Here is a 26677-nt window from a genome sequence, read left to right as displayed (position 1 = left end):
CAAATGCAGATTCATTCTGTGTAGACTCATATAATCCAGTTCAGTGCAGTTCAATCTGCATTAAAGGAGTCTACTCTGACCATTATAATGAAATTCAAATTGCATTATATGGTAGTGTAGATGGGGACTCAGTTCACTGGTCGCAATAAGCCTGGGTTCCAGGGGAAACTCAAGTTTTATCCTTTGCAAGCAGCTTGCTTAGGTACGATACTATATGAGTCATGTTACAAGTGGAGTATCTAAATCAATCACAACATTATAGTCCCCAAACTGTTGCTTGGAATTTGGAAAGGAAAATTTCCAAACTCCAAACATCATGCATGTACATCCAGAAAGCAACCACCATACATGCTGATTTCACCTAGTCTCATCTGACTTCAGAAGGTAGGCAGCTTTGGGACTGGTTCATACTTGGATGGGAGACCTCCAGGTTATGTCAATGATTGCCAGGCAGGGCTGGGAAAGAATCATGCCTTAAGTCCTGGAGACCCTCTGCCTGACAGAGAGCCCTTCCACACTGCCCTTTATCCCAGAATCATATCACAGATTATCTGCTTTAAACTGGATTATAAGAGTCCTCATTGTCAAATAACTTGGGATCAACAGATAATCTGGGATCAGATCCTGGGATATAGGGGTAGTGTGGAAGGGCCCAGAGTTGACAGTGATGGTCTTGATGGGCCAGTTGTCTGATTCACCAGAAGGCAGTTTTCTCTGTTCTTATGTAGCTTTTGTCTGAGGTTTGGTTACCATGATATATGAATTGGAAACCCTGGCATTGAGCTCCCTTGTTTAAACACTACTTGCCAATCTGTTTCTGGGCACAATTCAAAGTGTTTGTTCCAATCCGCAAAGCCCCATCTGTATCAGATCCAGGTTATTTAAAGCAGGACTTCTTAAACTTTTTCCACTCGTTGCTCCTTTATGCCTGAGAATTTTTTATGCGATCCCCTGAGTATACAGGCTTGTAAAATAGGTATAGAAAAGAAACATTTACTGAAAATAAATCAGCATTTACAAGGCTTGCTAGATAGACTGTATTTCGTTTTTATGAAGTACAGATGAAGCACTTTCTGCCAAGTCCACTGTAAACAAACATTGCATGTTACAAATCTGTTTAAGACTAGGAAGTATAATGTTGATAGATTTTTCATGACCCTAACATTGAGCTAAGGGAACCATATTTGGGGTTCATGAGTACAGTTTAAGAATGCATCTCCCTATATGAGCCTACTCCTGTTTTGAGAGCTTCTGAATGGCCCTTCTCTTGGTCTCTTTACAAGAACATCTGGAAAAGAATACATGAGAGGACCTTTTTGTTGGATGCCCCCAAGCTCTGGATCTCCCTTCCAAGGCTGGATCCTAGACTGCCATATTATCCAGTTCAAAACAGATAATCTAGATTCAGAAACTGGATTATGTGGCAGTGTAGATAGGGCCCTAATGAGATTGAACCCCTTGTTCGATCTTTCTGTAGGCAGGTGAAGACCTTTTCATTTCAATAGGCTTTGGGGGGCTGACTGCTCAGGGGGCAAGGAAATTTCATGTACTGTGTTGCTCAAATATGTTATTATTTTTGATTGTTTATTTTTTAACCTTCTTTAATTTAATTGAGAGTGCAATTACATTTAAAATGTTTTGTACAATTATATATTTTTTACATTTTTCCTGTTTTAAATTTTTTGGACTGTCATGAGACTCAGACTGGGGAAAAGGCATGTTGTTGATGTGTTGTCGAAGGCTTGATAAACCAACCTGGACACAGCGTATTATTTGAGAATACAGAAATGCTGGACCACTTTAACAACCACCATGTCAGATTACACAGAGAAGCCATTGAAATCCACAAGCAGATGGACAATTTCAACAGAAAGGAGGAAACCATGAAATTGAACAAAATCTGGCTACCAATATTAGAAAAAAACTCTAAAATCAGGACAGTAAATAAAGTACAACACTCTGAAAACAGGGGGATTCCAGACATGAAACAATCAGGGCCAGCAAATACCTCCCAACAAAGGATTCCCCCAGGCAGGTAGCAGCCAGGCTTTGAAGCTGCAATGCTATTCAGTGCTAATCAAGATGCTCAATTGCAACATTCACATTTTCCTCCAACAGACAAGAGTTCTTTCTCCCACCCTGGGCATTACTCTACAGATATATAAACCCCACTTGTCTAGTTTCCATCAGACCTCACTCCCTCTGAGGATGCCTGCCATAGATGTGCGTGAAATTTCAGGAGATAATGCTTCTGGAACATAGCCATACAGCCCGGAAAACTCACAGCAACCCATGTTGATGATGTTTCTAATACAGAACCATAAGCCAATAACAGTTGTTGTTCTTGACTTTGGCTTATCAGTAGGGAGGTAGTTCAGACATCATAGTAAAGCTCCTAGTTCAGATATCACAGAAAAGAAAGCACGGAGTAAAGGCCTGTGGCTTGTTTAGCTACTCTTGCTTTCAAAAGGAGTTGTATGGGAGTGATTCAGCAATGTACATTTGCACACTGGCTTACAATTCTGGTTAGGATATCTAAACACTTAGCATCTTCTTCATCATTCTTAAAATAGCAGTAATGCGAGAAAGTGCATCCTTTTGATGGTCTTGTCCTGAAATATTTGCAAGCTTTATGACAAAGATAATATGCAGGTAAAGCTCTGAATTAATATACATCTCACATTTAAATTAAGTAAATGTCTTCCCCACTGCGATCCCTTTTCCTCGTGTGCTGTATTTTTAGATTGTAAGCCTGAAGAACATGCCCTTTCTTGTTCTTTCTCTTGTAAAGCATCACGTACAGTGATGGTACTCTATAAATACATGATGGTGGTGATGTTGATAATCATAATATTTAAAGCAAGATTTAAGATGAATGCTTTGTTGAACTTTTCTTTTTAAAACTCCCAACTAGCAAGAAACAACATTTTCCACAGAATGCAGTACATAAAACTGACACAACATATGTGTTCCGTTCTGATTACTAAATTTAAGTTAGATACATGATTAATTGAGTTTCCATGATAATAAAGAGCTCAAGATTTGTTTCCAGAAAAAAATCCCATTCCAAAATTTCTAGAAAATTTACATTACTAATGAAGAGGTACAGTTACCTCCATCGCCCAGTGTTCTGTTTCGGAGCATAGTTTCACTTGCTTTGTATTTCATAGTTATGAGGGACCATCCATGTCCTCATTTATGAGATACCTTTCAGGTCCTAGCTTTTAACTACTAGTTGTAAAAATGTGTCATTGATGGGAAAGTAGCTGAAAAATATTTCCATCTGTCCTTTAATTACAACCAGGTGCTTTTTTCGTGTTAGGAGTGACTTAAGAAACTACAAGTCGCTTCTGGCGTGAGATAATTGGCCGTCTGCAAGGATATTGCCCAGGGGCGCCCAGATGTTTGATGTTTTATCATCCTGTGGGAGGCTTCTCTCATGTTCCCGCATGAGGAGCTGGAGCTGAAAGAAGGAACTCATCCGCTCTCCCTGAATTCTTACTGCCGACCTGTCAGTCAGCAGTCCTGCTGGCACAAGGGTTTAACCCAGTGGTTCCCTGCAGAAGAGAAGGCTGAGAGGAGACATTATAGCCATGTACAAATATGTGAGGGGAAGTCATAGGAAGGAGGGAGCAAGCTTGTTTTCTGCTGCCCTGCAGACTAGGACGCGGAACAATGGCTTCAAACTACAGGAAAGGAGATTCCACCTGAACATCAGGAAGAACTTCCTCACTGTGAGGGCTGTTCGGCAGTGGAACTCTCTCCCCCGGGCTGTGGTGGAGGCTCCTTCTTTGGAGGCTTTAAAGCAGATGGCCATCTGTCGGGGGTGCTTTGAATGCAATTTCCTCCTTCTTGGCAGGGAGTTGGACTGGATGGCCCATGAGGTCTCTTCCAACTCTATTATTCTATGATTCTATGATTTCCAACCTGTAGGTCGTGGCCCACTGGTGGGCTGCGAGACCTAAAATAAGGTCTGTGAGACATGCAGGAAAAATCAGCTCTGGATGATTAAATATGGTTTTCTGTGGGAGAGCAGATGGCGACTATTGATGGCATATGTTCTGTATCAGAAACTAGACCTGATGTGGTCTATTCAATGCAATTTTCTGAATCAGCAACCCAAACCAAACCGAATCTAAAGTTGACCAAAAACTGATTCGTAACCCTTTTGGTACTAATGTTGGAGAGTGGTTTCTGGTCAAAGTGATTCTTGGTCTAGAAAAGGTTGGGAACCCCTGGTTTAACCCATTGCGCCACCGTGGGCTCCAATCAGGTGCTGTATAACTGCTAGCATGGAGGGCAAAGCCGGCTTAGGAGAGTAGTCTGTTGTGCCCTAATGCAACTATATGTAGTGCTAGGTTCCAGTTTCTTCCTGGGCAGTTAGGAAGAAACTAGGATGGCATAGTAGTTTGAGCATTGGACTGCGACTCCGGACAACAGGATTTGAATCCTTACTCGGCCATGGAAACCTACTGCATGGTATTGGGCAAGGCACACTCAGAAGAATCATAGAATTGGAAGAGATCACATGGGCTGTCCAGTCCAACCCCGTCATGCAGGAAAAGCACAGTCAAAGCACTCTCGGCAGATGGCTATTCAGCTTCTGTTTAAAAACCTTCATGGAAGAAACTTCCACCACACTCTGAGGCAGAAGGGTCCACTGCTGAACAGCTCTTATGGTCAGGAAGTTCTTCCTTAATGTTCAGGTGGAATCTCCTTTCCTGCAATTTGATCCCATTGCTCCGATTCCTATTCTTCAGCGCAGCAGAAAACAAACCTGCTCCTTCCTCCTTATGATATTCTTTCAACTATTTCAGCATAGTCTCATATCTTCTCTCAACCTTCTCTTCAGAAGAAGATACCAGGTTGAGTGCTTTGTTTGCATTGTTGAGAAATCTTTGCCACTGTTAGTAATATTGTATTGTGTAATTAGTGAGGGATCTATAAATCTTGCTGGGTTGAACTCCAGGAATAGCTCCTCTTTGAAGTCCCAACATAGATGTCTCATATTTTAGCTTGTTGTGTATGTTGAACTGGACACTTCCTACATCCCCAAATTACCCTGTTTCTTACACCTAAATAGATGGACAATGTCTACTTTATGGTCAAATTCACTGCTGGCCAGAAGACCACTGCTAAGTTGCACTGATGTAAATTGGAGAGTATCCTAGGTTTTCCTATCAGGGGAAATGTTGCACAGATCACAACAATGTTGCACAGATCACAAATGCAAGGGCTTTGCCTCCAAGTCGACAGGGCCATCCCCTCCCGTCACAACATCCTCCCAGACAGCCCTCCTAGCAACCAGGGCATGAAAGGCACCAATGAATAGGCAGCAGCCTGGGGCTGGCCACCCAAGTTCATGATGCTTGACCCGCCATTCCCAATCCCTCTTCATTATGCAAGGGGCCAGGGCAGTTGGAGGACAGAAAGCCCTCTCTCCCTCAACTTCATGTGCTCAGATCCTGATCTGTAGCGAACCGGGAGAAAAAGCTGTTGTCAGTGGGAATCATGGGTTCATGACTCTGTCATGCTTGTAATTCCAAAACGTGAGGCAAAGGAAAATTCCTAAAGTAGAATCAGAGCAGAAAATGTATAGATATGTAAGCACAGTTAGCCGGCCGTATTCATGGAGTTAACCATGCACAGCTTGATAATATCTTTTAAAAATCCAAAAGGCTAACCTTTTTATTAAGGGAGACCAATGGACTAAACCAGAGGTTCTCAAACTTTTTTAGCCGCAGAACCCTTTTTGAAACAAAAGTTTTTCGTGGAGCCCCAATAAATGTTTATATATTATATTCTATATTCTATTATATATAATGTATATATATCAGGCATGGGCTGGGCCAGTGGCAGATGGATGGAGAGTGTTTGTGTAAACTAATTCACACAGTGCAAAAAAAAAGGAAAGAAAGGACAATAATATTCAAAATGAAGAAACTTCATAAACTTAACAGTATTTCCGTGGAAGACCCCAGGGGCCTTCTAGTCTAACTCCCTTCTGCCAGTGCAGTTAAAGCACAATCGCTTTAACTTTGAATATGTTTTAATAGATTTTAACTGTGATTTTAAAAATACTGTTTATATTTAATTCTGTTTTAATGTTTGCATGTTTGTATATTTTTAATTGTATGCTAATTCTTTTATGTTAGGCCACCTTGAGCCTCTTTCGGGAGAAATAAAGATGAGTATAAATAAATATAATAATTGTAATAATAGTCTAATCATAATCAAAGCACCCCCAGCAGATGGCCATCCAGCCTTTGTAACAACAATAATAGGAGAAACCTCAGGGTCCATCCAGTCCAACCCCTTTCTGCCATGCAGGAAAAGCACAATCAAAGCACTCCCAACATATGGCCACCCAGCCTTTGTAGTAGTAGTAGTAGTGATGATGATAATAATAATAATAATAATAATAATAATAATAATAATAATAATAATAATAATAATAACAGGAGCAGCAGCAGAAACCCCAGGGGCCATCCAATCCAGTCCAACCTCCTTCTGCCATGCAGGAAAAACAATCAAAGCACTCCCTCAGCATTGGGAGGGAAATAAGTGTTTTGGAAGCAAAGAAAGAGAGAGGGAAGGGTCTGAGCCTCGAGAAAAAGCATTAGAAGAGAAATTATGTTTGTAATGAATAAAGCTGGCATATTTATAAAAAATGATTAGAAGAATAAGTTTCTCTTTTGCCTTTTCAGTTCTGCTGCTATTTAGTTATAATGCATGCATTGAATAGTTTTGCAACAGTCGTCACTTTAAGCTTCTTTCTTATATAAACCAGTGAGGTTTTTCAAAAATTAGTCTGGATTTAGCTTAATCCTGATTAATAACTTCCGAACTGCCAGCCAGTATCTAGAAGTGTACTGTTCTTGCTTAATTGGGAAGGGGGAACAACAGGAATCCTCCTTTACCTTTGGCATGATATTTATTGTAGTGCGAGCTTTTGCAGGCAAAAACATACTCCACTAGATGCACACTAGAGCCAGGATTCAAAGGATATATGCACACAAGATAAAATCGTGTGGGTTGTGAAAGTAAAGTTCTGTCTTGGTGTAATTCTCTCCTGAATCAAGACATCCACCCCAGGGGTTACTGCTTCCACAACTCTAAGGCAATGTGGAAAGAGACAGAACAAGATGGCACAAGTTCTTCTGCTCCATTTTGTCCAGGCAATGTTTTAAGAGGCTGCTTGGCTGGGTTTCCATTCCTCATGCTTGCCCCAGGATAGGAGCTGCCAGCATAACCCCCAAGAATGTGTAGTTTCCTACCAGTGCTGCAGACCCTCTACTCTCAGTAGATTGGATACATGAAACTGAGTGCATTTAGAATATCTAGCATGGTTCAGCAATTGTTATACATACCACTTAGATACCACCTTTACTATCATGTTTTCATTTTGTGGAGTCCAGGGATTTGTAGGTTAACTGGATACTTAGAATCCACTGCTAGAGAGTTCCAGTGCGTGCCCACATAAGATTCTAGGTTTCTTAACAAGCTACAAATCCTAGGATTCCAAAGCATATAGACATGGCTGTTATAAATGTATCAAAATGTTCTCACTGGTTAGTGCAGATATAACCTCAACCCAAGGATGCAGCTACACTGTAAAATCAGTTTGAGATGGCATTGCTATGGAATTCTGTAAGTTGGAGTTTCAAAAGGCCTTTACCCTTCTCTGCCGAAGAGTGCTGGAGCCTCACCAAACTACAAATCCCATGATTCTATGATAGTTAACGTGAGGTCATACTGCATTAATTCTATATGTAAATGCACCCCATGGAACCTCAAATATAGTTGACTGAAGCTAGGACGGCTGCTATGGAACTACAAAGACAAAGTAATATAAGTGTTATTTCTTAGTTACCTCCAGACTGGATTACTGCAATGCACTCTACATGGGGCTGCCTTTGAAGACAGCTCAGAAACTACAGTTGGTACAAAGATCAGCAGCCAGATTAATAATTTGAGCTAACTATAGAGAGCAGTCAACCCTCCCGTTTAAGCAGCTCCACTGGTTACCGATAAGTTTCCGGGCCCAATTCAAGGTGCAGGTTATTACCTATAAAGCCCTAAACGGTTCAGGGCTTGTTTATCTCCGTGATCACCGCCTCCCCTATGAATGCACGCGGGTCTGAAGATCTTCCAAGGAGGCCCTTCTCTCGCTCCCACCTCTGTCCCAAGCGCGGTTGGTGGGGACGAGGGAGAGGGCCTTCTCAGTGGTGGCCCCTCAATTTGATCCTGACTCGGCCATGGAAACCTACTGCGTGGTATTGGGCAAGTAGAATTGGAAGAGATCACATAAGCCATCCAGTCTAACACCCTGGCATGCAGGAAAAGCACAGTCAAAACACTCCCAACAGACAGCCATACAGCTTTTGTTTAAAAACCTCCATGGAAGGAGCTTCCACAACACCACCATGTCGGTGGAAATGATTAGGATACATAAAGTCCCCTTATTATCTAGAGTAGGAGTGAGGAATCGTGGCCTGCCAAGTTGTTTCTGAACTGCAGCTGCCATTATCCCTAGCATAACTGGTAGCTGTGGATTATGGGAATTGAATTTCAATAACATCTGAAGAGCCATGGTTGCTTACTCTTAAGCTAGAGCTTTGCGATTTGTTTTGTTTCAGGTGATGTCCAAAACTGATGAATCTTACCCTTCGGCAGGCTTGATGTAAAACACAACTTTGGAGAAAGCTTTGGTAGTCACACTAGGGGTGGAAAGGAGTTGGGAGAATGGAAGAATTTGTAAGGGGGCATCCAGAGTTCACCACAAGAAGTACTATGAAACTAGGAGGGCTTGGTTTATACATGAGGACAGAGAGAGATGGAACGTCTGTTCTAACGAATGAGAAAATATACGTAATTGTCAAACAACTGTTAAACTTTCATCATTGTCTGGGATGTAAAGTTCTAATGATGTCTGTTATGTGCTTTCAAATCATCTTCAACATATGCTGACACTATTACAGAGTTTTCATTGCAAGATTTATTCAGAGAGGTTTGCCATTGCCTTCCTCTGAGACTTTGAGAGTGTGACTTACCCAAACTCACACAGTTGCCTTCCATAGCTGGAAGGTGATTTGAAACCTGGTCTCTCAAAATTCTAGTCCGACACAGAAACCACTACATGCTGACTCTCTGGAAAATTATACACAATATCATTATCCAAAACAATGTAGCATGTTCCTTGACCCTCTAAATTCAGCAATGCTGCAGGCTATTAGAGAAATAACAACTACTACTACTACTACTACTACTTTATTCTTGCATCCTGCCACCATCTCCCCAAAGGGACTCAGGGCAGCTCACATGGGGACGAGCCCAACATATAACATAGGGGCCGGGCTGTGGCGCAGGCTGTTGAGCAGCTGCTGCAATCAATGACTCTGACCATGAGGTCATGAGTTCGAGGCCAGCCCGTGGTGGGGTGAGCACCCCTCAATTAAAAATAAAATATAGCCCCTGCTTGTTGCTGACCTAGCAACCCGAAAGATAGTTGCATCTATCAAGTAGGAAATAAGGTACCACTTATAAAAAGTGGGGAGGCAAGTTTAACTAATTTACAACTGGAATGAGGAAGTGAGGAAGTGCCATCAGAGTGGATGATGAAGCAGCTGCTCCCCCCTGTGGCCAGAATCGAACATCCCCTCAGGAGAAGGTTAACTTGCCTCTGCGTCTGTCTGTCTCTGTCTCGGTTCGATGTGTTTATGGGCATTGAATGTTTGCCCTGTATGTGTATAATGTGATCCGCCCTGAGTCCCCTTCGGGGTGAGAAGGGCGGGATATAAATACTGTAAGTAAATAAATAAATAGGTTAAAACACAGTACATGAATTAAAACAATATAAACAAAATAAATGTACAACCGCATAAAACACCTAAAATACAACAATTACTTTAAAACCTGGCCCAAGTTCAGCATATGTGGAGGGTGACTGGTGCAGGGTTTGTGGGAAGTACAGGGACGGTCATGGATAGGGGCAAAAGGAACGGTCTCATCAAGACACCGGAAATCTAAAAAGTAAGGAGCGGAGATAAAGTGCAATGAGAAAATTGTAAACAAGCTGCCAGCTGATGGGACTATTCATTCAATGCGCCCATGTTTTTAATCCTTATGGAAAGTGGACAATGAAGGTGCCAGTCTGATCTCCCTGGGGAGAGAGTTCCAGAGTCAAGGGGCCACTACCAAGAAGGCCCTCTCCCTCGTCCCCACCTTGGGATTGAGGTAGGAGCGAGAGAAGGGCCTCCCCGGAAGATCTTAAGGCCTGCGTGGGTTCATAGGGGAGGAGGCGATCACAGAGATAAGCAGATCCTGAACCGTTTAGGGCTTTATAGGTAATAACCTGCACCTTGAATTGGGCCTGAAAACTTGTCTGTGAAAAAAGCCCAAATTGTTTTTGAGAGATGCCAGGGTGTGAGGGGAACAAAAGTGAAGGAAATGTGGCTATTTTTAGAACTATTCTCACTAGCAAATCCAAGCTGAAAACCTCCCAATACTCTTTCCAGTTTCCTCTACTCTGTATAAGAATGCCTACCTTTATTACAATGTCGCCAAACTTGGAATGTAAAAATGTCCAGTGTCTAGATGTCTTCCAAAATCAGTGTGTTTAGATTATGAGTCATTTGAAAGCATCTTTATGTATATAATATGAGTTATAAATTCAGCTTTTATTCCGCAGGCAAAGAGGCATGTAATGGAAATTCCCCCCAGGACTCATTAATGTGCATGAAGGGCAATGGAGTTCCCACAGCCCCTTGTTCTGTTCCGGGTGTGATTTCTGTTTGTTCTCTGCAGGAGCCTTTGCATCTGTATTGATGTATATTGATGATTCTGGTGGGGTTTTTTTTTTACATAAATATATATTCTGCTTTTTTCCAGAGATTTTAATCTCAAAGCCCCTCAACACAATTAATATTCCATGCACAATGCCACTGATGGGCATCTTACAGTAATGAAAATAAGACCCAGGCCCTGCCCTGAGGTTTCCAGACTAAAAACAACAAGATATACAATGGAAGGGGAGGCAAAAGGAAGACTTGATGCCAGAACAAAGAGGGGTATTGTTGGAGAGGGCCTGTAGCTCAGTGGGAGAGCATACATTGGCACTCAGAGGGCTCCTGATTGAGTCCCTGGCATCCCCAGTTAGCATGTGCCTAGAAGTATTATCTCTTTGGATTATAATCCTCATGATTCTGCAGCCAATATGGCCAGTAGGTATGCTGGTGAGGGATTCTGGTGATTTGACTTGAAAGTAATGTTTTCAGGCTCAGAGTTGGCTAGGGGTGGGATGGTGGAATCACTGCTCCCCAAAAGCCTCTGAGGTGGCTCCCAGAGAGCAGACCTTGTGTTGAAGGGAGCAACAGTAGATGAACTAATGCAGCAGAAAGGCATGATTGCAGTTTCTGAGCAGGACAGAGATCCTGCGCAAGAATTGCAAGAGATCTTGATCAGAAATCGCAATCATGTCTTTCTGTGTGAGCCACCAGCCACTTTGGTGTAGTGACTAGTGCAGGCATGGATAAAAATGGGCCTTCCAGGTGTTTTGGACTTCAACAATTTCTAACAGCCGGCAAGCTGGCAGGGATTTCTGGGAGTTGAAGTCCAAAACACCTGGAGGGCCAAAGTTTGCCCATGCCTGGGCTAGTGGATTCTTTCCAGGTTTTGGCTGCCTTTAAAGGAGTTCTCCAAGGTGCAGAACCTATTATGAATGAAGTCCAGCACCCTGGAGAGCTCCTTTAAAAATTGAACCACACCTTGAAGCATATTCACAGCTCTGTGGACATAGAAGCAGCCATGGCTCAATGGCTGTGATCAAATTGCTGGGGGGTGGGGGGTGGGGTGGCATGGACTTCTTATGACAGGGGTGGGAGGTATGTGGCCTTGCAGGTGATGTTGATGGCAGCTCTCATCTTCCCTCGTTACATGCTAGATAGGGTTGAGAAGGCTGCAAATCCACACATCCCCCATTGTTGCCTTATGGGTAGGTTTTACCCAAAGTGTAATGGAAATCATATTTAGTTATCACTTCTTCTCCAGCAAAGGAGCTTTCTGACTGAAAGGCATTCTGTGTATAGTGCTTCCTACATGAAAATGCGGACAACTATGCCTGCTGAGTTTTCACAACGATGACATGAAAGCAGTCCATGAAATATGCATTATTTAAAATGCTCTTACTCTCTGCCGCTCAAATGTTGTCTTAAAACATTTATTGTCACACTTTAAAAGGAAGCCTCTCTTACTGGTGCTTTTCTTTGTCCTATTAGCTCCTTGCAACCAGAAGTTTCTTGTGAACAGCTTCAGATGTGGCTTCATTTATTCTTTGTCCTTTGGCTCATCTAAGCCTTGTCACTTTTCTTGATTTGTTTGTATATCATCAAATAATCAAACTTGGATAATCTAGCCTTTGATCATAAGACTGAATGCTTGATGACTTTCGAACATCTTGTCTCTGTGTGGTATATGTGTTGACACAAAAATTAACACAGTAGAAAAGCCATGGGGGGAAACACACACACAGGCATCAGTCCAAATGGCTGCTGTTCCTCCTTTCCCCCCTCTCCAATACTCCCAACAGCTTTTAATTGGACTCCAACTGCAAAACATCAGCTCAGCGACAACAACACTCCCCATGGTGCCCCATTTCCTTGGATTATTCCCATGTTCACAGGTGTATCCAAAGCCTTACAGGACAAAATAACCTTCACGGTGCAGAATAACCTTCAAGGCTTCTTTTTACCTACAGTAATTGTAATCTGGCAAACTGCACAGAATGTGGGGAGGGCCTCACTGAAATGGGGAAGATCTCAGTAGGGTGAAGTTTCACACACAAATGCACAATGAGGATATTATTTTACCAAGATGGAAATTCAACCTGAATCCCTTTTGGATTGGACACAGATTCCATTTGGACTGAAATCCAATCCAAAAATTATCAGCCAGGTGTGGGATTTTGAATTGTATCAGAAAGTGTCTTTTTCCTGAATTTAGTACCATTTCTGCCCAGAGTGTGAAGGATAAGAGAGCATTAGAAGAATATGAGATTACTGATCTTCTATTCTTTCTAAAGACCTCTGCCTCTGGCCAGTTATTCAGATCAGTGATTTTTCCTTCTGAGGCACTGGGTTGACAATTCTCTTGGTAGAAAGCAAGATGTGTGAAACCTTTGGCATTGCAGATATTATTAGGATTTCAACCTTTGCCAATCTCAGCAAGTATCATTGGTGGTGAGGCATAATAGCATCTCCAGTATAGGAACTTCTCAATTGCTGGTTTAAGGCAAGAGCTCCTTTGTATTACCAACACATTATAATGCTTATCTAGGAGGACACATGGGTTATAGCCCTATGTGAGAAGTTAACCCTTAAATTAAGAGTAGCAAAAGGAGAGAAAAAAGAAGACATATGTTACATCTCAGGGAAAATGTTTATTAGTCATACGTGTCAAAGCAGTAGCAAATTTAACAACCAAATGACCAAACAAAATTTTGGATTTCCAGCTAGATAAATACTACTGTAATTGTTGGTCATGAAAGAGATTGAAAAAATACAATTGTAAGAGATTTGACAGAGCTGTATTTTAACAGCGTATTATGAATTCGGAGAGGGGCAGGGTTTGTTTGGAATGAAGGGGAAAACTTGTTGTAATAATAATATCATATTATTGCTTAACGTCTTTGTTATAATCAAAAACAAAATAAAAGGAAAAAATAATCTACAAGGACATCCCCTGGCTTTGGATTCAGGAATATTATAGAGATGCCTTTTAAAAACTTTTAATACTATTGAAGGCTGTCTTTTGCTGTCTTTCAAGTTTCAACTTCTTCCTTAAAATCCCTAGAAGTAAAATCTAGAGTAATAAATTGTTTTAAGATAGTGAACAACTTCATTCTGTTTTAATGTTGACATGTGGTATGTGCTTTTAGATTGCTACTGCAGATAGCCAGTTTTACTCGCAGGTTCAACTGCATTTTAGGAAATTTTATAATTTTTACAATTTTTATAATGTTATTAGCTGGGATTTTATGTGCGTTGTTTTTATACTTATGTCATTGTGTATACAGTGTTTCCGCGCTACTTCGCAGTTCGCTTTTCACGGACTCACTATTTCGCGTTTTTTAAATAAATATTAATGTAAAATATTTATTGCGGTATTTTCAGTTTTGCAAATTAAAAATATTAATTCTAACATTAAAAGAATATTATAAATCATACAAAATTATGATTTACAGTAAATAGTATATTTACTTAGAAAAGTAGGACTTGCGCAGCGGCCGCTTGAGATGCTACTTGCCAACGTGAGATTGTAAACAACACATGATTGGTTGACTGATGAAAAGCGACCAGCCAAGAATGCTGCTCTGTATCCCAGTCACTGATTGGCTTAGTAACCGTCGCATCTTGTTTTCTTTTGTTCATGCGTGGCTACTCCTCTCTGGGAATGGGAAAAGGTTATGTAGTGTATAAGTGTGTGGGGAGGGTTTATAAAGACTTAAAATAGTGTAGAACTACTAAAATAATGTATAAATATTAAAATAAATGTAGTGTCCCTACTTCGTGGATTTTCACTTTTCGTGGGTGGTCCTGGAATATAACACCCGCAATAAGGGAGGGAACACTGTATACTTATGTATTGTTGTTTATATGTGAGCCACCCCAAGTCCCTTTGGGGAGATGGTGGCAGGGTATAAATAAAGACTTATTATTATTATTATTATTATTATTATTATTATTATTATTATTATAATATTATCATCATGTACTTTGTTCAGTTATAAGCTGTCTTGAACCCCACTTTTGGGAAATGTTAGGGTATAAATCATTACCATTATTGTTTGCGAGGACAAATGCTTGCACCACGTATTGCAGAGTCTGCCATTTCACATAGGTGATGTTCATACTGTACACGGCCATTATGTTTTCCTTTGTCCAATAGAGTATACATCCCTTTGGCTTCTAAGTTCTCAAAGAACAGCGCAGCGTATGTGAGTACAATCCAAGTGGGCATTCAACCATGTGCTGTCGTGCAGAGAGGAAGGCCCCCAGGCGGGGATGGCTTGGAAGGGAAGCGGGGAGACACTAAGTGTGTGGTTCAGGCTGAAATATGGGAGGCTATGAAATATTTAACAGTGTTTTTTAATGTTCTAGGAAATGGTACATGATACATCACTCCCTGTAATAGCACACTCCCGGTTTCAGCCCGCTGTCATTTGCTGCGCCAATCTGCCAACAGTAGGGATTCCTAAACTGCCAACAGTAAAATCTCCTATCCCTGCAGAAAAATAGCAGGGGATGAGAATAGTCCCTGCCACCCGGACCCTCCCCCTCTGCTCACATGGGGGCTGGCATTCACTCTTCCCTTGCCCTGGGAGGGAGTTTGCCTGGCATTAGATAGCAGGGCTTGGACCGTCGCCTTCAGCTGTCTACAGGGTTAGGAAAAACTGGTTTTGTTCTGTTCTCCAAACTCCTAATCTGCATTTTTGTCCTCTCTTTTGTTCATATCAGGCTTTTTGTGACACCAGTTTTCCTCCCTTTCTGTGTTTAAATCCATATGTATTTTCACATGCACTTTTCCTAATGTTCTACACTTTACTAATGGGCATTTCCTTTTCCCTACATACATCCATTTCTCTACTCCCCCACCATTGACTAAGGCTGGAGTCCCTGTAAGTTAGCCCCAAGTAGAGGAGATTCATTTAATCAATTGCTGAATGGTAAGTCAGCACAAAGGTAAATCCCACTGATTTAATGGATCTGTTCTAGATATGAGTAGAAAGAGATTTCAAACCTATGTGTGACTATATATATTTTCAAATTGTATAGTTTATTGGCCCATATTTTTTTAAACTGCAAATGAACAGTTTCACTATTTTGTTTCTTTGAAATGCACCACAAACTTTGCCAGTGTCAGAATTTCCAAGGCAGAGGTGCATTTTGGCGCTGAAAAACAAAAGATTACTTCCATTTAAAATTCAATGAAATTTAATCAAATTCAGTGCAGTTCTTTTCCATGTTTAGCTGTGTAGAGCTGGCTCGATGTTAATAAGAACAAAGGAAAGCAAATGGCATTTTTTATTCCAGGAAAATGACTATACAGTGACTAAAATTAGAATCTGGAAAAGCTACTTTTGTGGACTTCAGTTCCCAACTTCAGACTGTGGAACTGAACCAGCGGAACTGAAGGCCATGCTGGTTGGGGATTTCTGAAGGTCATAGTCTCAAAAGTAATTTTTCTGAGAATGCACATTCAGAGATTAAACAGAAGCCTAGCTGGACAAAGCTATGATGGATCGCTTGCAGTTTGTCAACTCTTCTGTCTCTGCCTTCCTCACAGTGCTATCTAGCTTTCCACTATGAGGAAGAGAATTAAAGCAATGAAAGGACAGCACTGTACAAACCATATTGGGAGGGAGGGGGTGTGTGCGCGCGCATAAAATTCAGTGATGTACAGCCTGCATTAGGCATCATTGCCAAACTGCATTTTCCTTGCTGGCAGGCAGAATTGATGGAATCAGATAAATGAGGTAACATCTCAGAAACCTCAAGTTTTGGCTCTGTATGTATAACGACAATTGACAGTTTAAGCCAAGTCCAAACTATTGTTCTGCTTTTTTTCAAACATTACTTCCACCTATTAGTTCAAAAGGGAAGGATTGATTCAAAACATAGAAACATCAGTAAAAACAATCTGCAGCATGGGTGGGAATTGTCTCCATTTTTCAGGCAGAGACAAGCTCCTTTTTCTAGGCACCACTCACCATTCAAAAATAAGGAACAACCCCTATATCCATGGGAATCTGTTTCAAGATGTGTGTCTGCATATACATGTGGATACCTGAAATGGGGGATAATTGTGAACCCTATGTTTTGACTATATTTGGACTTTAAGCATACAATGGAATTACATTGGAGACCCACTAGGCAGACCCACAAACAATTCCTGGGGATGAGAGTGTTTATTTATTTATTTATTTATTTACAGTATTTATATTCCGCCCTTCTCACCCCGAAGGGGACTCAGGGCGGATTACAATGAACACATATATGGCAAACATTCAATGCCAACAGACAAACAACATTCAGTTTTAGACAGACACAGAGGCATGTTAACATCTTTCCAGCTTTACGATTCCGGCCACAGGGGGAGCTGTTGCTTCACCGTCCATTGGTGGCTGTTCTTCCTCATTCTTTTCCTCGTGAGCAGTTTTATGGTGTTGTAGATTAGTTAAATTAGCCTCCTGCATAAAGCGTACCTAAATTTTCCCTACTTGACAGATGCAACTGTCTTTCGGGGCTGCTAGGTCAACAGCAAGCCAGGGCTATTTTTATTTTTTTTTATGGTCGGAGGCTTAACCCGACCCGGGCTTCGAACTCATGACCTCTCGGTCAGTAGTGATTTATAGCAGCTGGTTACTAGCCAGCTGCGCCACAGCCCGGCCCCTGCTATCAGACGGTTATTGAATCCACAATTCTTATAGACCACCGATTCTTAAGATGGAGCAAATGGGGTCCCCTTAGCTCAATGTTGGAGTCACAAAATATTTGGTAACAGTAAAAGGTTTCCTAATGCTTCCCATTTATACAAATCTATCAGCAACAATATGCAGTGCTTATAATGGACTCTGCGGAAAATGCTTTTGCTGTCTTGCAAATGCTGATTTATTATCAGGAACTGTTTGATTTTTATACCTATTTTATGTACCTATTAATCTGGGGTCACGTAAAGATTGCTCAGGTGGAAAGGGGTCTTGAGTAGAAAAAGTTTGAGAAGCCCTGCTATAGATAATACTAATTTTGTTACATTTACAGACATACCATTTTTTTCAGTAAATACACTTCATAACTATCAATAAAATGTTTCTATGAATGTCCTGGATAATCACCCTAAATCAGAAAGGTTTCGTTTCATTTCTGTGTACGCCAACAAGCATAATCTCATGATAAACCTTTCATGCTGTTCCATATATTTTCTCATCATTTCTGGATTGTATTGACTTTATTCTAGTGGCATTCCCTGTACCTTGTGAAAGAGGAACATGCTTAAGAAAGCCATGGTCCTAGGAATGAAATAGAGATACTGTATATGATAATGTCTTTAAATGATCATGTCCATAATGTATAACAGCTATGAGTCAAACATACCCACCCTAAATCTTGTGCCATCTCTAAGGCAATACTGAATGAACTGGATGTAAGTTGGCAAACTGATTTTCTAATAAAAACCCATTGTCCCAGCATAGGGAAACTAAACAAGATGACCAATTCTTCCTGTCTGTGGCGGAAATGGTTGGGCTGTTGGATCTTTCTGCTTGTGGGTGATAAATGTGTGCAATCAACTCTACATCGGGTTGCCCTTGAGGAGGATTTGAAGGTTCAGCTGGCGGAGAATGCGATGGCCCATGTCCTGATGAAAGAGGACTGGCAAGAACAAGTCAGACTTGTTATTCAGCTACATCTCTGGTTTCGAGGGGCTGCTATGCTATTCATGTTATAACCACCAAAGTGACTTTGGATTTCCAGACCTCTGGGAATCTATCCATAAGAAAATTCTCCCTAAGGCCATGCTTTGTCTTTTGTCTAAATCAGTTATTCGGTGAAGCAGGGCTCTTCTTGTTCTTTTCTTTTCCATGGTCTTAGTTTTGTGAAATTCATTCCTGAAGTGGCCTCTCAGGATCTGGCAACCCTTCCTAATCTCAGTCACTCCCCTCCTTGCTCTTTATTGTTGGATTTCCTACTTCCTTCATCACCTGGGATGATGGAGGTTACAGTCCAATCATATCTGTTGTCTGGGATTGGAAAATGCTGGTTTAAAGTGTGATAAAACCTTCTCCCACCTTTAAAAAAACCCAAACAAAATGTCTAACCATTTGCATTTTGCTGTGAATATTTTCTCATATTATCAAATTAAGCTATCGAGTGTTCGCTTTTGTGCTTCTTCTTATATTGGAGCTGCTTTAATTAGTCACTTTGAATGCAATTTGTGAAAAGCCGGGTATTAAATTTCACTTCAATTATGACTTTAGTGAGCTAAATGGTCTGCAGTGAATATTTTGTTATAAGGCATCTTTATGAACAATGCTCACTCAGGAAGTAATTATTAGTTTCTGCTGAATCTTTAACCACCAATTTGATAGCCAACAAATAAATGGGTTTATAGTGTCCTAACATTCATTTTGCAGGAAAACAGCTCAATTTAGTGGTAACTTTTGTGTCAGTGGAGCTTTAAAAAAAAACCAATTCAGCCATTACTAGCGCAGCCTTTAGCCTCAAATGGAATTGCTTATGTTCTTCACAATTCATGAATGTATATTACTAAATTAATTTTTGCTTTCTCTGGACCCTGCTGTTCAGAAATAATTGTTTCAATAATAAAGAGTTATGATCTGATACACGCAGCTGCATCTGAGCAGCAGATCAGATAATAGCTAGGTCACTTCTCTCCCTAGGCAATGGATCCTTGCCAAGCGTATAGTGTTGAGTGTCAATAGCACTCGATGCTTCCCTCTCTAAGATGTAGCTAAATTTTTCATGAGACTTTGGGCAGTTTGCCTAATGAAAACAGTGCTGTTTCACAAGCTTTCGCGCAGAAGTAAAAATAGCACTTAGCAAGATCAACGAGAAAAAGCGACACAGATGAACAGGTTGCCTGGGACAGTGAAGAAAATGTTTGGAGCCGGCAATTGCTGTGCTGCTGGAAAACGCATATGGCCTGCGACACGTACTTGACAAGCTTTGGCTGCAACCATCAGAAGGAGAGGGCTAGTTTCAGCAGGCTATCTGGCTATTTGATGACAGAGCTTCACACTTAACAAAGTTGATAAAAATATCTTGAATATTTGCTTAGGCGCCTCAGAGCTGCAAGCAGAAGGGCCCTAGGCTTGCCAGATTTCCTAAAGGTCAGTCCTCACGTTGCTGAGAAATCGTGGCATTGCCATCAAAGCGGGAGACACATGTTTTCTCCATATTTGCAGTTTCCACCTTGTAAAGCCATCTGAACTGCCTGAATTCCTTGGCTTTTTACGCACACCAGCCTTTTTTTCTTTTTAAAAAATTCCTGCCTAAACATATGAAGACCAGAGTTAAACGTTTGGATTTAAGGTTGACATCCTTGATTATTTAAAAGGACACATTGTCAAATGCAATAGGACTCAGTTCCAAATCAACTTACATTGGGTGTCATCTCATTCAGTTCTTAACAGGCATCTATAAAGTCACAATTTTGCTTTGTAAAGAAGCAAAGAAGAGGGAAAATCTAACAATATTTTTTCCTAAAGCATGAAATGTAGTCTACGAATTCCCTTGAGGCTACATAGTTGTTTTGTGAGGGTTTTTTAAAAATTCCCTGGAAAATGTGAGCTATATTTTCCATTCTGTCATAGTGTGATTTATGGTCCTTTCAGGAGCAAATATCTATCAGCTTGTAAATAATTGCACTGACAAGGGAACTCAGCCTGGTAAACAGATTATTCCTCATTGTGCAGGAGCGTCGGGAATCCTGCTGTTATGTCTGTAGGCATCCATCATCCCTCGTGCTCTTCCCAAGGCATGGCTGCTGTTAAAGTCCTAACAAAACAAACCCCATCATCGATGTATGAGCAGAATACATAATATTCAAGCACCATGTTGGGAAAGTACAGGAACATAAACTGCACTAACATAAATGGCATATTGCTTCTGATACTCAAGGTAATGCATACTGTTCATGACTACTAGCAGCCATTAGCAGCCATATTCTTCATGAATCCACATAACCCTCTTTAAAGCAGTTAGCAGACACCACTTCATCCTCTGGTAGCAAAGTTCACCTCTTATGACAAACACTGGACCAAGCGCACAATTTCAGTACAAATCTGAGCAGGATGACCTTGTAAAAAAAATCTGATTCCATGAGTTAAGTGCTAACATTTGAATAGTTCATTGGTCTTGGGTTTTACCTTGCTAAAGACCTAGATCGGGGTCCCCAAACTTTTTAAACAGGGGGCCAGTTCATGATCTTTCGGACCGTTGGAGGGCCGGACTATAGTTGGCTACCAAGCAATAACAACAACAACAACAACAACAACAACAACAACAAAGAGGGTTGGAAGAAACCCTTTGGGCCATTGAGTCCAATCCCCTTCAGCCTTTGTGCACCGAAAGCACAAGCAAAGCACCCCTGACAGATGGCCACCCAGCCTCAATGTTAATAATAATAATAATAATAATAATAATAATAATAATAATAATAAAAGAGGGTTGGAAGAGACCCCTTGGGCCATTTAGTCCAACCCCCTTCTGCCTTTGTGCACCAAAAGCACAAGCAAAGCACCCCTGACAGATGGCCACCTAGCCTCAATGTTAATAATAAGAAGGAGGAGGAGGAGGAGGAGGAGGAGGAGGAGGGTTGGAAGAGAAGAAGAGACCCCTTGGGTCATTTAGCCCAACCCCCTTCTGCCCTTGTGCTGTGGGGGGCCGGATAAATGGCTTCGATGGGCCGCATCCGGCCCCCAGGCCTTAGTTTGGGGACCCCTGATCTAGATTTTAGACTCATGGTTGAACAGCTGGCCCTCTGTATTTATGGGTTCTGCATCCACAGATTCATGCAAACCATGACTCAAAAACTTTTGGGGAAAATTCCAAAAAGCAAACCTTTGTTTTCCTGCATGATGAACATTATGCGGATGTTTAGGCGCATTCTGTTGTGGCCCTCCACCATTTCACAGATCCTCAGATTCTTTCTGGTACTCGTTTCAGTTGTTTAACAGGGGAAGCCATTTTAGTACTCCATCATATGAGATGTGGGCATACATGGGGGTCCTGGAACCAAACCCCAGTGGATACCAAGGGCCCACTGTACTACAATCTAGGTTGTCTTTACTGTTTTAATGAGGCTGATGACAGTCTCTTGTCATCCAAAAAGGTTAGATGGCATCTGTTTAGAGATTCTAATGTTGCTGTAGGTGTTTTTGGTTCCAGTCTCACGAGATTCTGAAGCCAAAAGCGTAATTTCACATTTCCAATCTTGTTAATGACATCCATCACAACCTTTGACAATTCATCTGGTAGTTTGTGAAAGAACAGTGTAAAGTTATCCTTCCATTAGAAAAAATGTGTTCATTCTTAAAAGAGAATACGGATGTTGGAGATCATCTTTCATCATTGTCGCTGTTGTTGTCAGCATACACAGTTATAAAGCTTTTAAATCAGAGCATCCTTTCATACAGCATATAAAACTCAGCTGTAAGAAATGCCTCCACGTCTAGCATTGTTCAGAATATGAGAGAAATGACGATGAGAGAAATAAGAATATTTCTACAATGGCAGTGAGAATAACAACAAAAAGCATTGGGCTCCATGTTAGCAAACTCGAGATAAATTTTGAAAATACTGAGTAGTGCTTCCTTAAGCTTTGAAGAGCTTGATGTTGGAGCTGAGCAGTAACGAGTGAAGGTTTTTTGTACTGCAAGCTTTTGTACTGCACGAGTAACTTCTGATTGTTTGATTCAAACCTCTGATAAGATTTTAAAAGTTTTCTTCTATAAGCATAGGTGACTGATGATAGCATACCACAAAACATGTCTAGCTAACTTGATTTATAATGTTGTTATTGGACATCTATTAAGATATGAGCCTGCTGACCTTCATATTATACCTATATTTATATAGCAACAAAGTATCATATTTACTTTGTATCTATAATACATTTTATTTACTGTTTTTGGCTGTCTTTGTGTGGTTTATGCCTGTGTTAATTATTTACATAATATTTTCAGATAGCTTTGTTTATTCCTGATATTTTAGCTTGGTTGTTTATTTTCAATCAGGTTTTATAACTCTTTTTTGATTGCTAATGGGATGTCATTAAATATCCAACCTTTCTAGATATGATTTAACTGAGTGAAAGTATTAAGGAGTTACTGGACCTGAATATGGAAAGCAAGAGAAGAGAGAACAATACAGATGTGGACTGTGAAGTCCTGGGGAGCAATGAAATTGCCAGTGTGCTTTCAGTCTCTGTTGTCTGTTGGTCACAAGGCTTGAGAAGAAATACCAACACAAATAACAGTATCTTACTTATTCAACCTTTTTTCCCATATGGATTCATATTCTTTGATACCATTGCATTTGTTGCAATATGTCAGCCCCAGATACGTACATGAGACACAGTGAATGTTCAGTTCAGTGTCCTATTGATGGCTCGCAGACCTAGCATTGTTTCTGATGTGGTTATAAAATATTCAGATTAGTTATTAAATATTCTTTTCCTTCCTCTTTACTCCTGCTCCATATATTAACACCCAAAGGTTAGGTTGATATTTTTAAAAAGTTAGTTTTTGTATTGGTTTTTTCCCCCAACAGGCTTGTTACTTTCATGCTTTTTTGGTTATCTTAATTTTTCCTAATGCAGTTCAGTGGTCTCAAGATACAGCTAGTTTTCGGTATTGCATGAAGTTTGTAGAGAAAGGCAGTGGAGAATAATTTGTTAAGTTTTCAATTAAATGTAATATCATTACACTACAGGCAAGAAACAGGAGATAAAACAGAAAATAAAAGCTACAATACCATTTAAAAAAAAAATAAATACCCAACCTTTCTGAACTTTTCTTTTTTGGTTGGCACATCATGGAATGCTCCAAAATGTGTACTAAAAGATCAGGCTAGAGAGACTCTTATCTACAATATAGATCAACATCTCTACAGCCATGTTATTCTCAGATATCTTATTAGAACCAACTAGCATAAAATAATTTCCCTTTAAAAATCATTGTAACCAATTCTTATGACTAAGGCCCCTTCTACACTGCCATATAGTCCAGTTCGAAGCAGACAATCTGGATTTTATATGACAGTGTAGAAGGGGTCTAAGAAGGAAAATTGCTGCAAGTGCAATCATGTGCTGTATATAGATTAAGCGAAACAAGTAAAAAAATTAACTAACGTTTTAATAAAATGACTGCAAAATCTTGTGATTTACTGTAACAAGCTTGTTTAAAAAACAATAAACTCAGGGTCTTTTTCTACACTGCCATATAATCCAAATTATCAAAGTAGACCATCCACACTATCAGAATCTACATTGCTATATAATCTAGTTCAAATAATATAATCTGGATTTTATATGGCAGTATAGAAGTGGCCCATGAAGCTAGTGTAGTGTAGCAGATTAAATGTTGAACTAGGATTTCTGGAGACCAGGTTTGCAATCTTCACTTAGCTATGGAAACCCATTGGGGAACTTTGGGCAAATCACTCTCTCAACTAGGATGAAAGCAAATCTTCTGAATAATGAAAATTCCTTGATTGGGTTGCTATAAATTGAAATCATCCTAAAGGTGCAAAATAAAACTCAACCCAATTGCATTCAACATTTCCTGTTAAAATATAGAAAGTCTTTCTTGAGGAATATTGCTAATCCTGCCATCCCTTCTTCTAATAAAAAGAGTGAATTCCGGACATCGATTTTTCCACATGCTGTAATTAATCACCTTTCTTTATTTCTAGTATTCTGCAATCAATCAGCTTGTTGGAATCCACAAATAGGGAGGAAAATAGTTTGATTTTTTTACCTCCTTCCAAGATCTGCTAGATATTCAAAAATTAAAATGCAATCATAGGCATATTTACTCCAAAGTAAATGAGGCTTACTCTGTGTGCAATGAACCACAGCATTCATCTTGTAGACTGTTCTCAGTTTGCCTGGGAGTATGCTCCATATTAATGAATGAAATTTATCCACTGCTCCAAAAAGCTCTGAATATATGAGCAGCATCACCATATGGGTATTAGATCATCTTTATAAAGTCCATCGCAGGTGCAGCATACTAGAAGTTCATAATGATTCTCAAATGCGTTAATACATCTCAAATATTTCCATTTGTTGTCTGGTACTACTTAGCCAGTATGTTAATATCAATGTAATGTCTGGCCTTTTCCGAGTAGCCATTTCTTTTTCTAAATAGTTTTCTGTATCGTCTTTCTACAATTAATTGCTTTAATCCTGCTAAGTCATATTGATCCCACAGTTTATCAAAAAAGCATTGTAAAGTCTAAAATGTTTCCCAAAGATGCTTAACAGATGCATTTTTGTAACTATTAATTCATTTTGATTTTTGCCTATGGCAGATAATTTTGGTAGAATTTGTAATTCCTGATTGTGCATACAGATGTTTAGGATTATTTTAATCTTGCCTCACCTATTCTATTAAAGCCAGTAACTGGTTTGCATATTAATTTTTTTCTGATCAAGAAGCCCAAAGTCACTTTTTGCTTTATTGTGGAACAGAATTTTCATCCCTTACCACTTGAACTATATTTTGTAATAGCGTCTGTCATTATTCCAATTGTAAATTCATGATCTAAGCAGTATCTTGGGAGCTGTGTTCATTTTAATTATGGAAATGATTTGAATCTATATCCGGAGGGGTAGCCATTTTAGATTGTTGAAGCAAAAAGAACAAAGAGTTTTGCACTATCTGAGAGTCTAACAAATAGTACAGACAGACGTACCCATCCTAATGCTTTTCAGATCTCAAAGAGTAGACTGCATCACAATTATGTATAAGACAAGAAATTGAAAACATGACTAACTTAAAATATCAGACAGTTAATTTTATTACTTTTGGACGTAATGCTTACTCATTGCTACAAAACATTATTGTTAAGATTATTTGGCTGGATTTTGGGGCCACTTTTGTTGGACGAGTGGGCTTATTAACAAAAGACCCTCCCTATAAACATATAGCAGAATAACTACTTAGCAGCAGTATGACCCAGCACCAGTAGACAAAAGTAATAAAAAGAACAAAAACACACAGACCAGTGTGTTAGGAGACCTTTCTTTGAAGCAACATAATATGGTAGCACTATTTTTAAAAAAAGTTTCTATAACACAAATAAAGTTCTTTATACTTCCTTTTTTGCTTCCACACTGGGCTTCTTTCTCATGCAGATAAACAGCTTCGCTTTCATAGAGCCTCCTCTCTCACTGAATTTACACAGGAGCTTCACACAGTAGCTTTACACACAGCAGCCTTTACACTGGGGCTTCACACATGGGGCTTATCTCACCAAAACTTCCCACACCAGGCCTTCTCACACAGAGGCTTTCTCACACAAAGGTCTTTTCACTCTCAGGCTTACCTCACACCCCTCAGGAGGACACTAGCTTTGGCTCACTAACTCTAACAGGCTTCAGCCTACTCACTCTCTTCAGGACGACACTAGCTTTTTAAACCTTTCAGTGCTTGACTCACATCTTTGTAATTAAAAATACCTACCGTAGTTAATTTTAATATTTTGACAACTTTTCATTGGTGATTTTTAAAATGCAAAAAAGTAACATGCCAACGATCATGAGTTACATGGCACTGAACCCGTGAGTAAATGCGTGAAAGTAACACTAATGCGTTTGCAATATTTCAAGCCTTAAGTGAGTACCTCATGCCAGCTGAGGACAATGGGATCTGTAGTTGGACATATCTGCATAAACTCAGCATAGGGGAAGACTAACAGAAGCTTTCATGGATATCGTCTGATATGTAAAATATTATTCCATAATGGCAGATATACACATATGGATATAACAGACAAATGTAATCTGCTAGGTAAGGTAGAAATTAAATGGATAGAAAAACTCCAGTCTAATTGTTTTAAAGCTGAAAACATATGCAAGGAAAGCATATATTGCTTCC

The 26677-nt window shown here is 40.1% G+C and overlaps 2 protein-coding genes across 3 annotated transcripts in view; one reads left to right on the top strand and one right to left on the bottom strand.

Moving 5' to 3' along the window:
- nhlrc3 (NHL repeat containing 3) overlaps positions 1-26677 on the bottom strand; it is a 57431-nt gene that overhangs the window by 8082 nt on the left and 22672 nt on the right. Inside the window, exon 7 of one of the 2 annotated variants that reach the window (XM_016995923.2) lies at positions 16955-20570. The exons of the other annotated variant lie outside the window; for it this stretch is intronic. Within the exon in view, the coding sequence (XP_016851412.1) occupies positions 20528-20570 (43 nt within the window). The 3' untranslated portion in view covers positions 16955-20527. Of the gene's footprint in view, positions 1-16954; positions 20571-26677 lie in introns of those variants that run through there. 2 annotated transcript variants of the gene reach the window in all.
- Positions 1-26677, top strand: part of lhfpl6 (LHFPL tetraspan subfamily member 6) — a 36357-nt gene that overhangs the window by 5209 nt on the left and 4471 nt on the right. The gene's annotated exons all lie outside the window — the stretch shown is intronic.

The sequence above is a fragment of the Anolis carolinensis genome, chromosome 1, assembly GCF_035594765.1.
Source record: "Anolis carolinensis isolate JA03-04 chromosome 1, rAnoCar3.1.pri, whole genome shotgun sequence".
Lineage (NCBI taxonomy): Eukaryota > Metazoa > Chordata > Lepidosauria > Squamata > Dactyloidae > Anolis > Anolis carolinensis.
The sequence above is the reverse complement of the archived record's forward strand: the minus strand, read 5'-3'. Positions and strand labels throughout refer to the sequence as shown.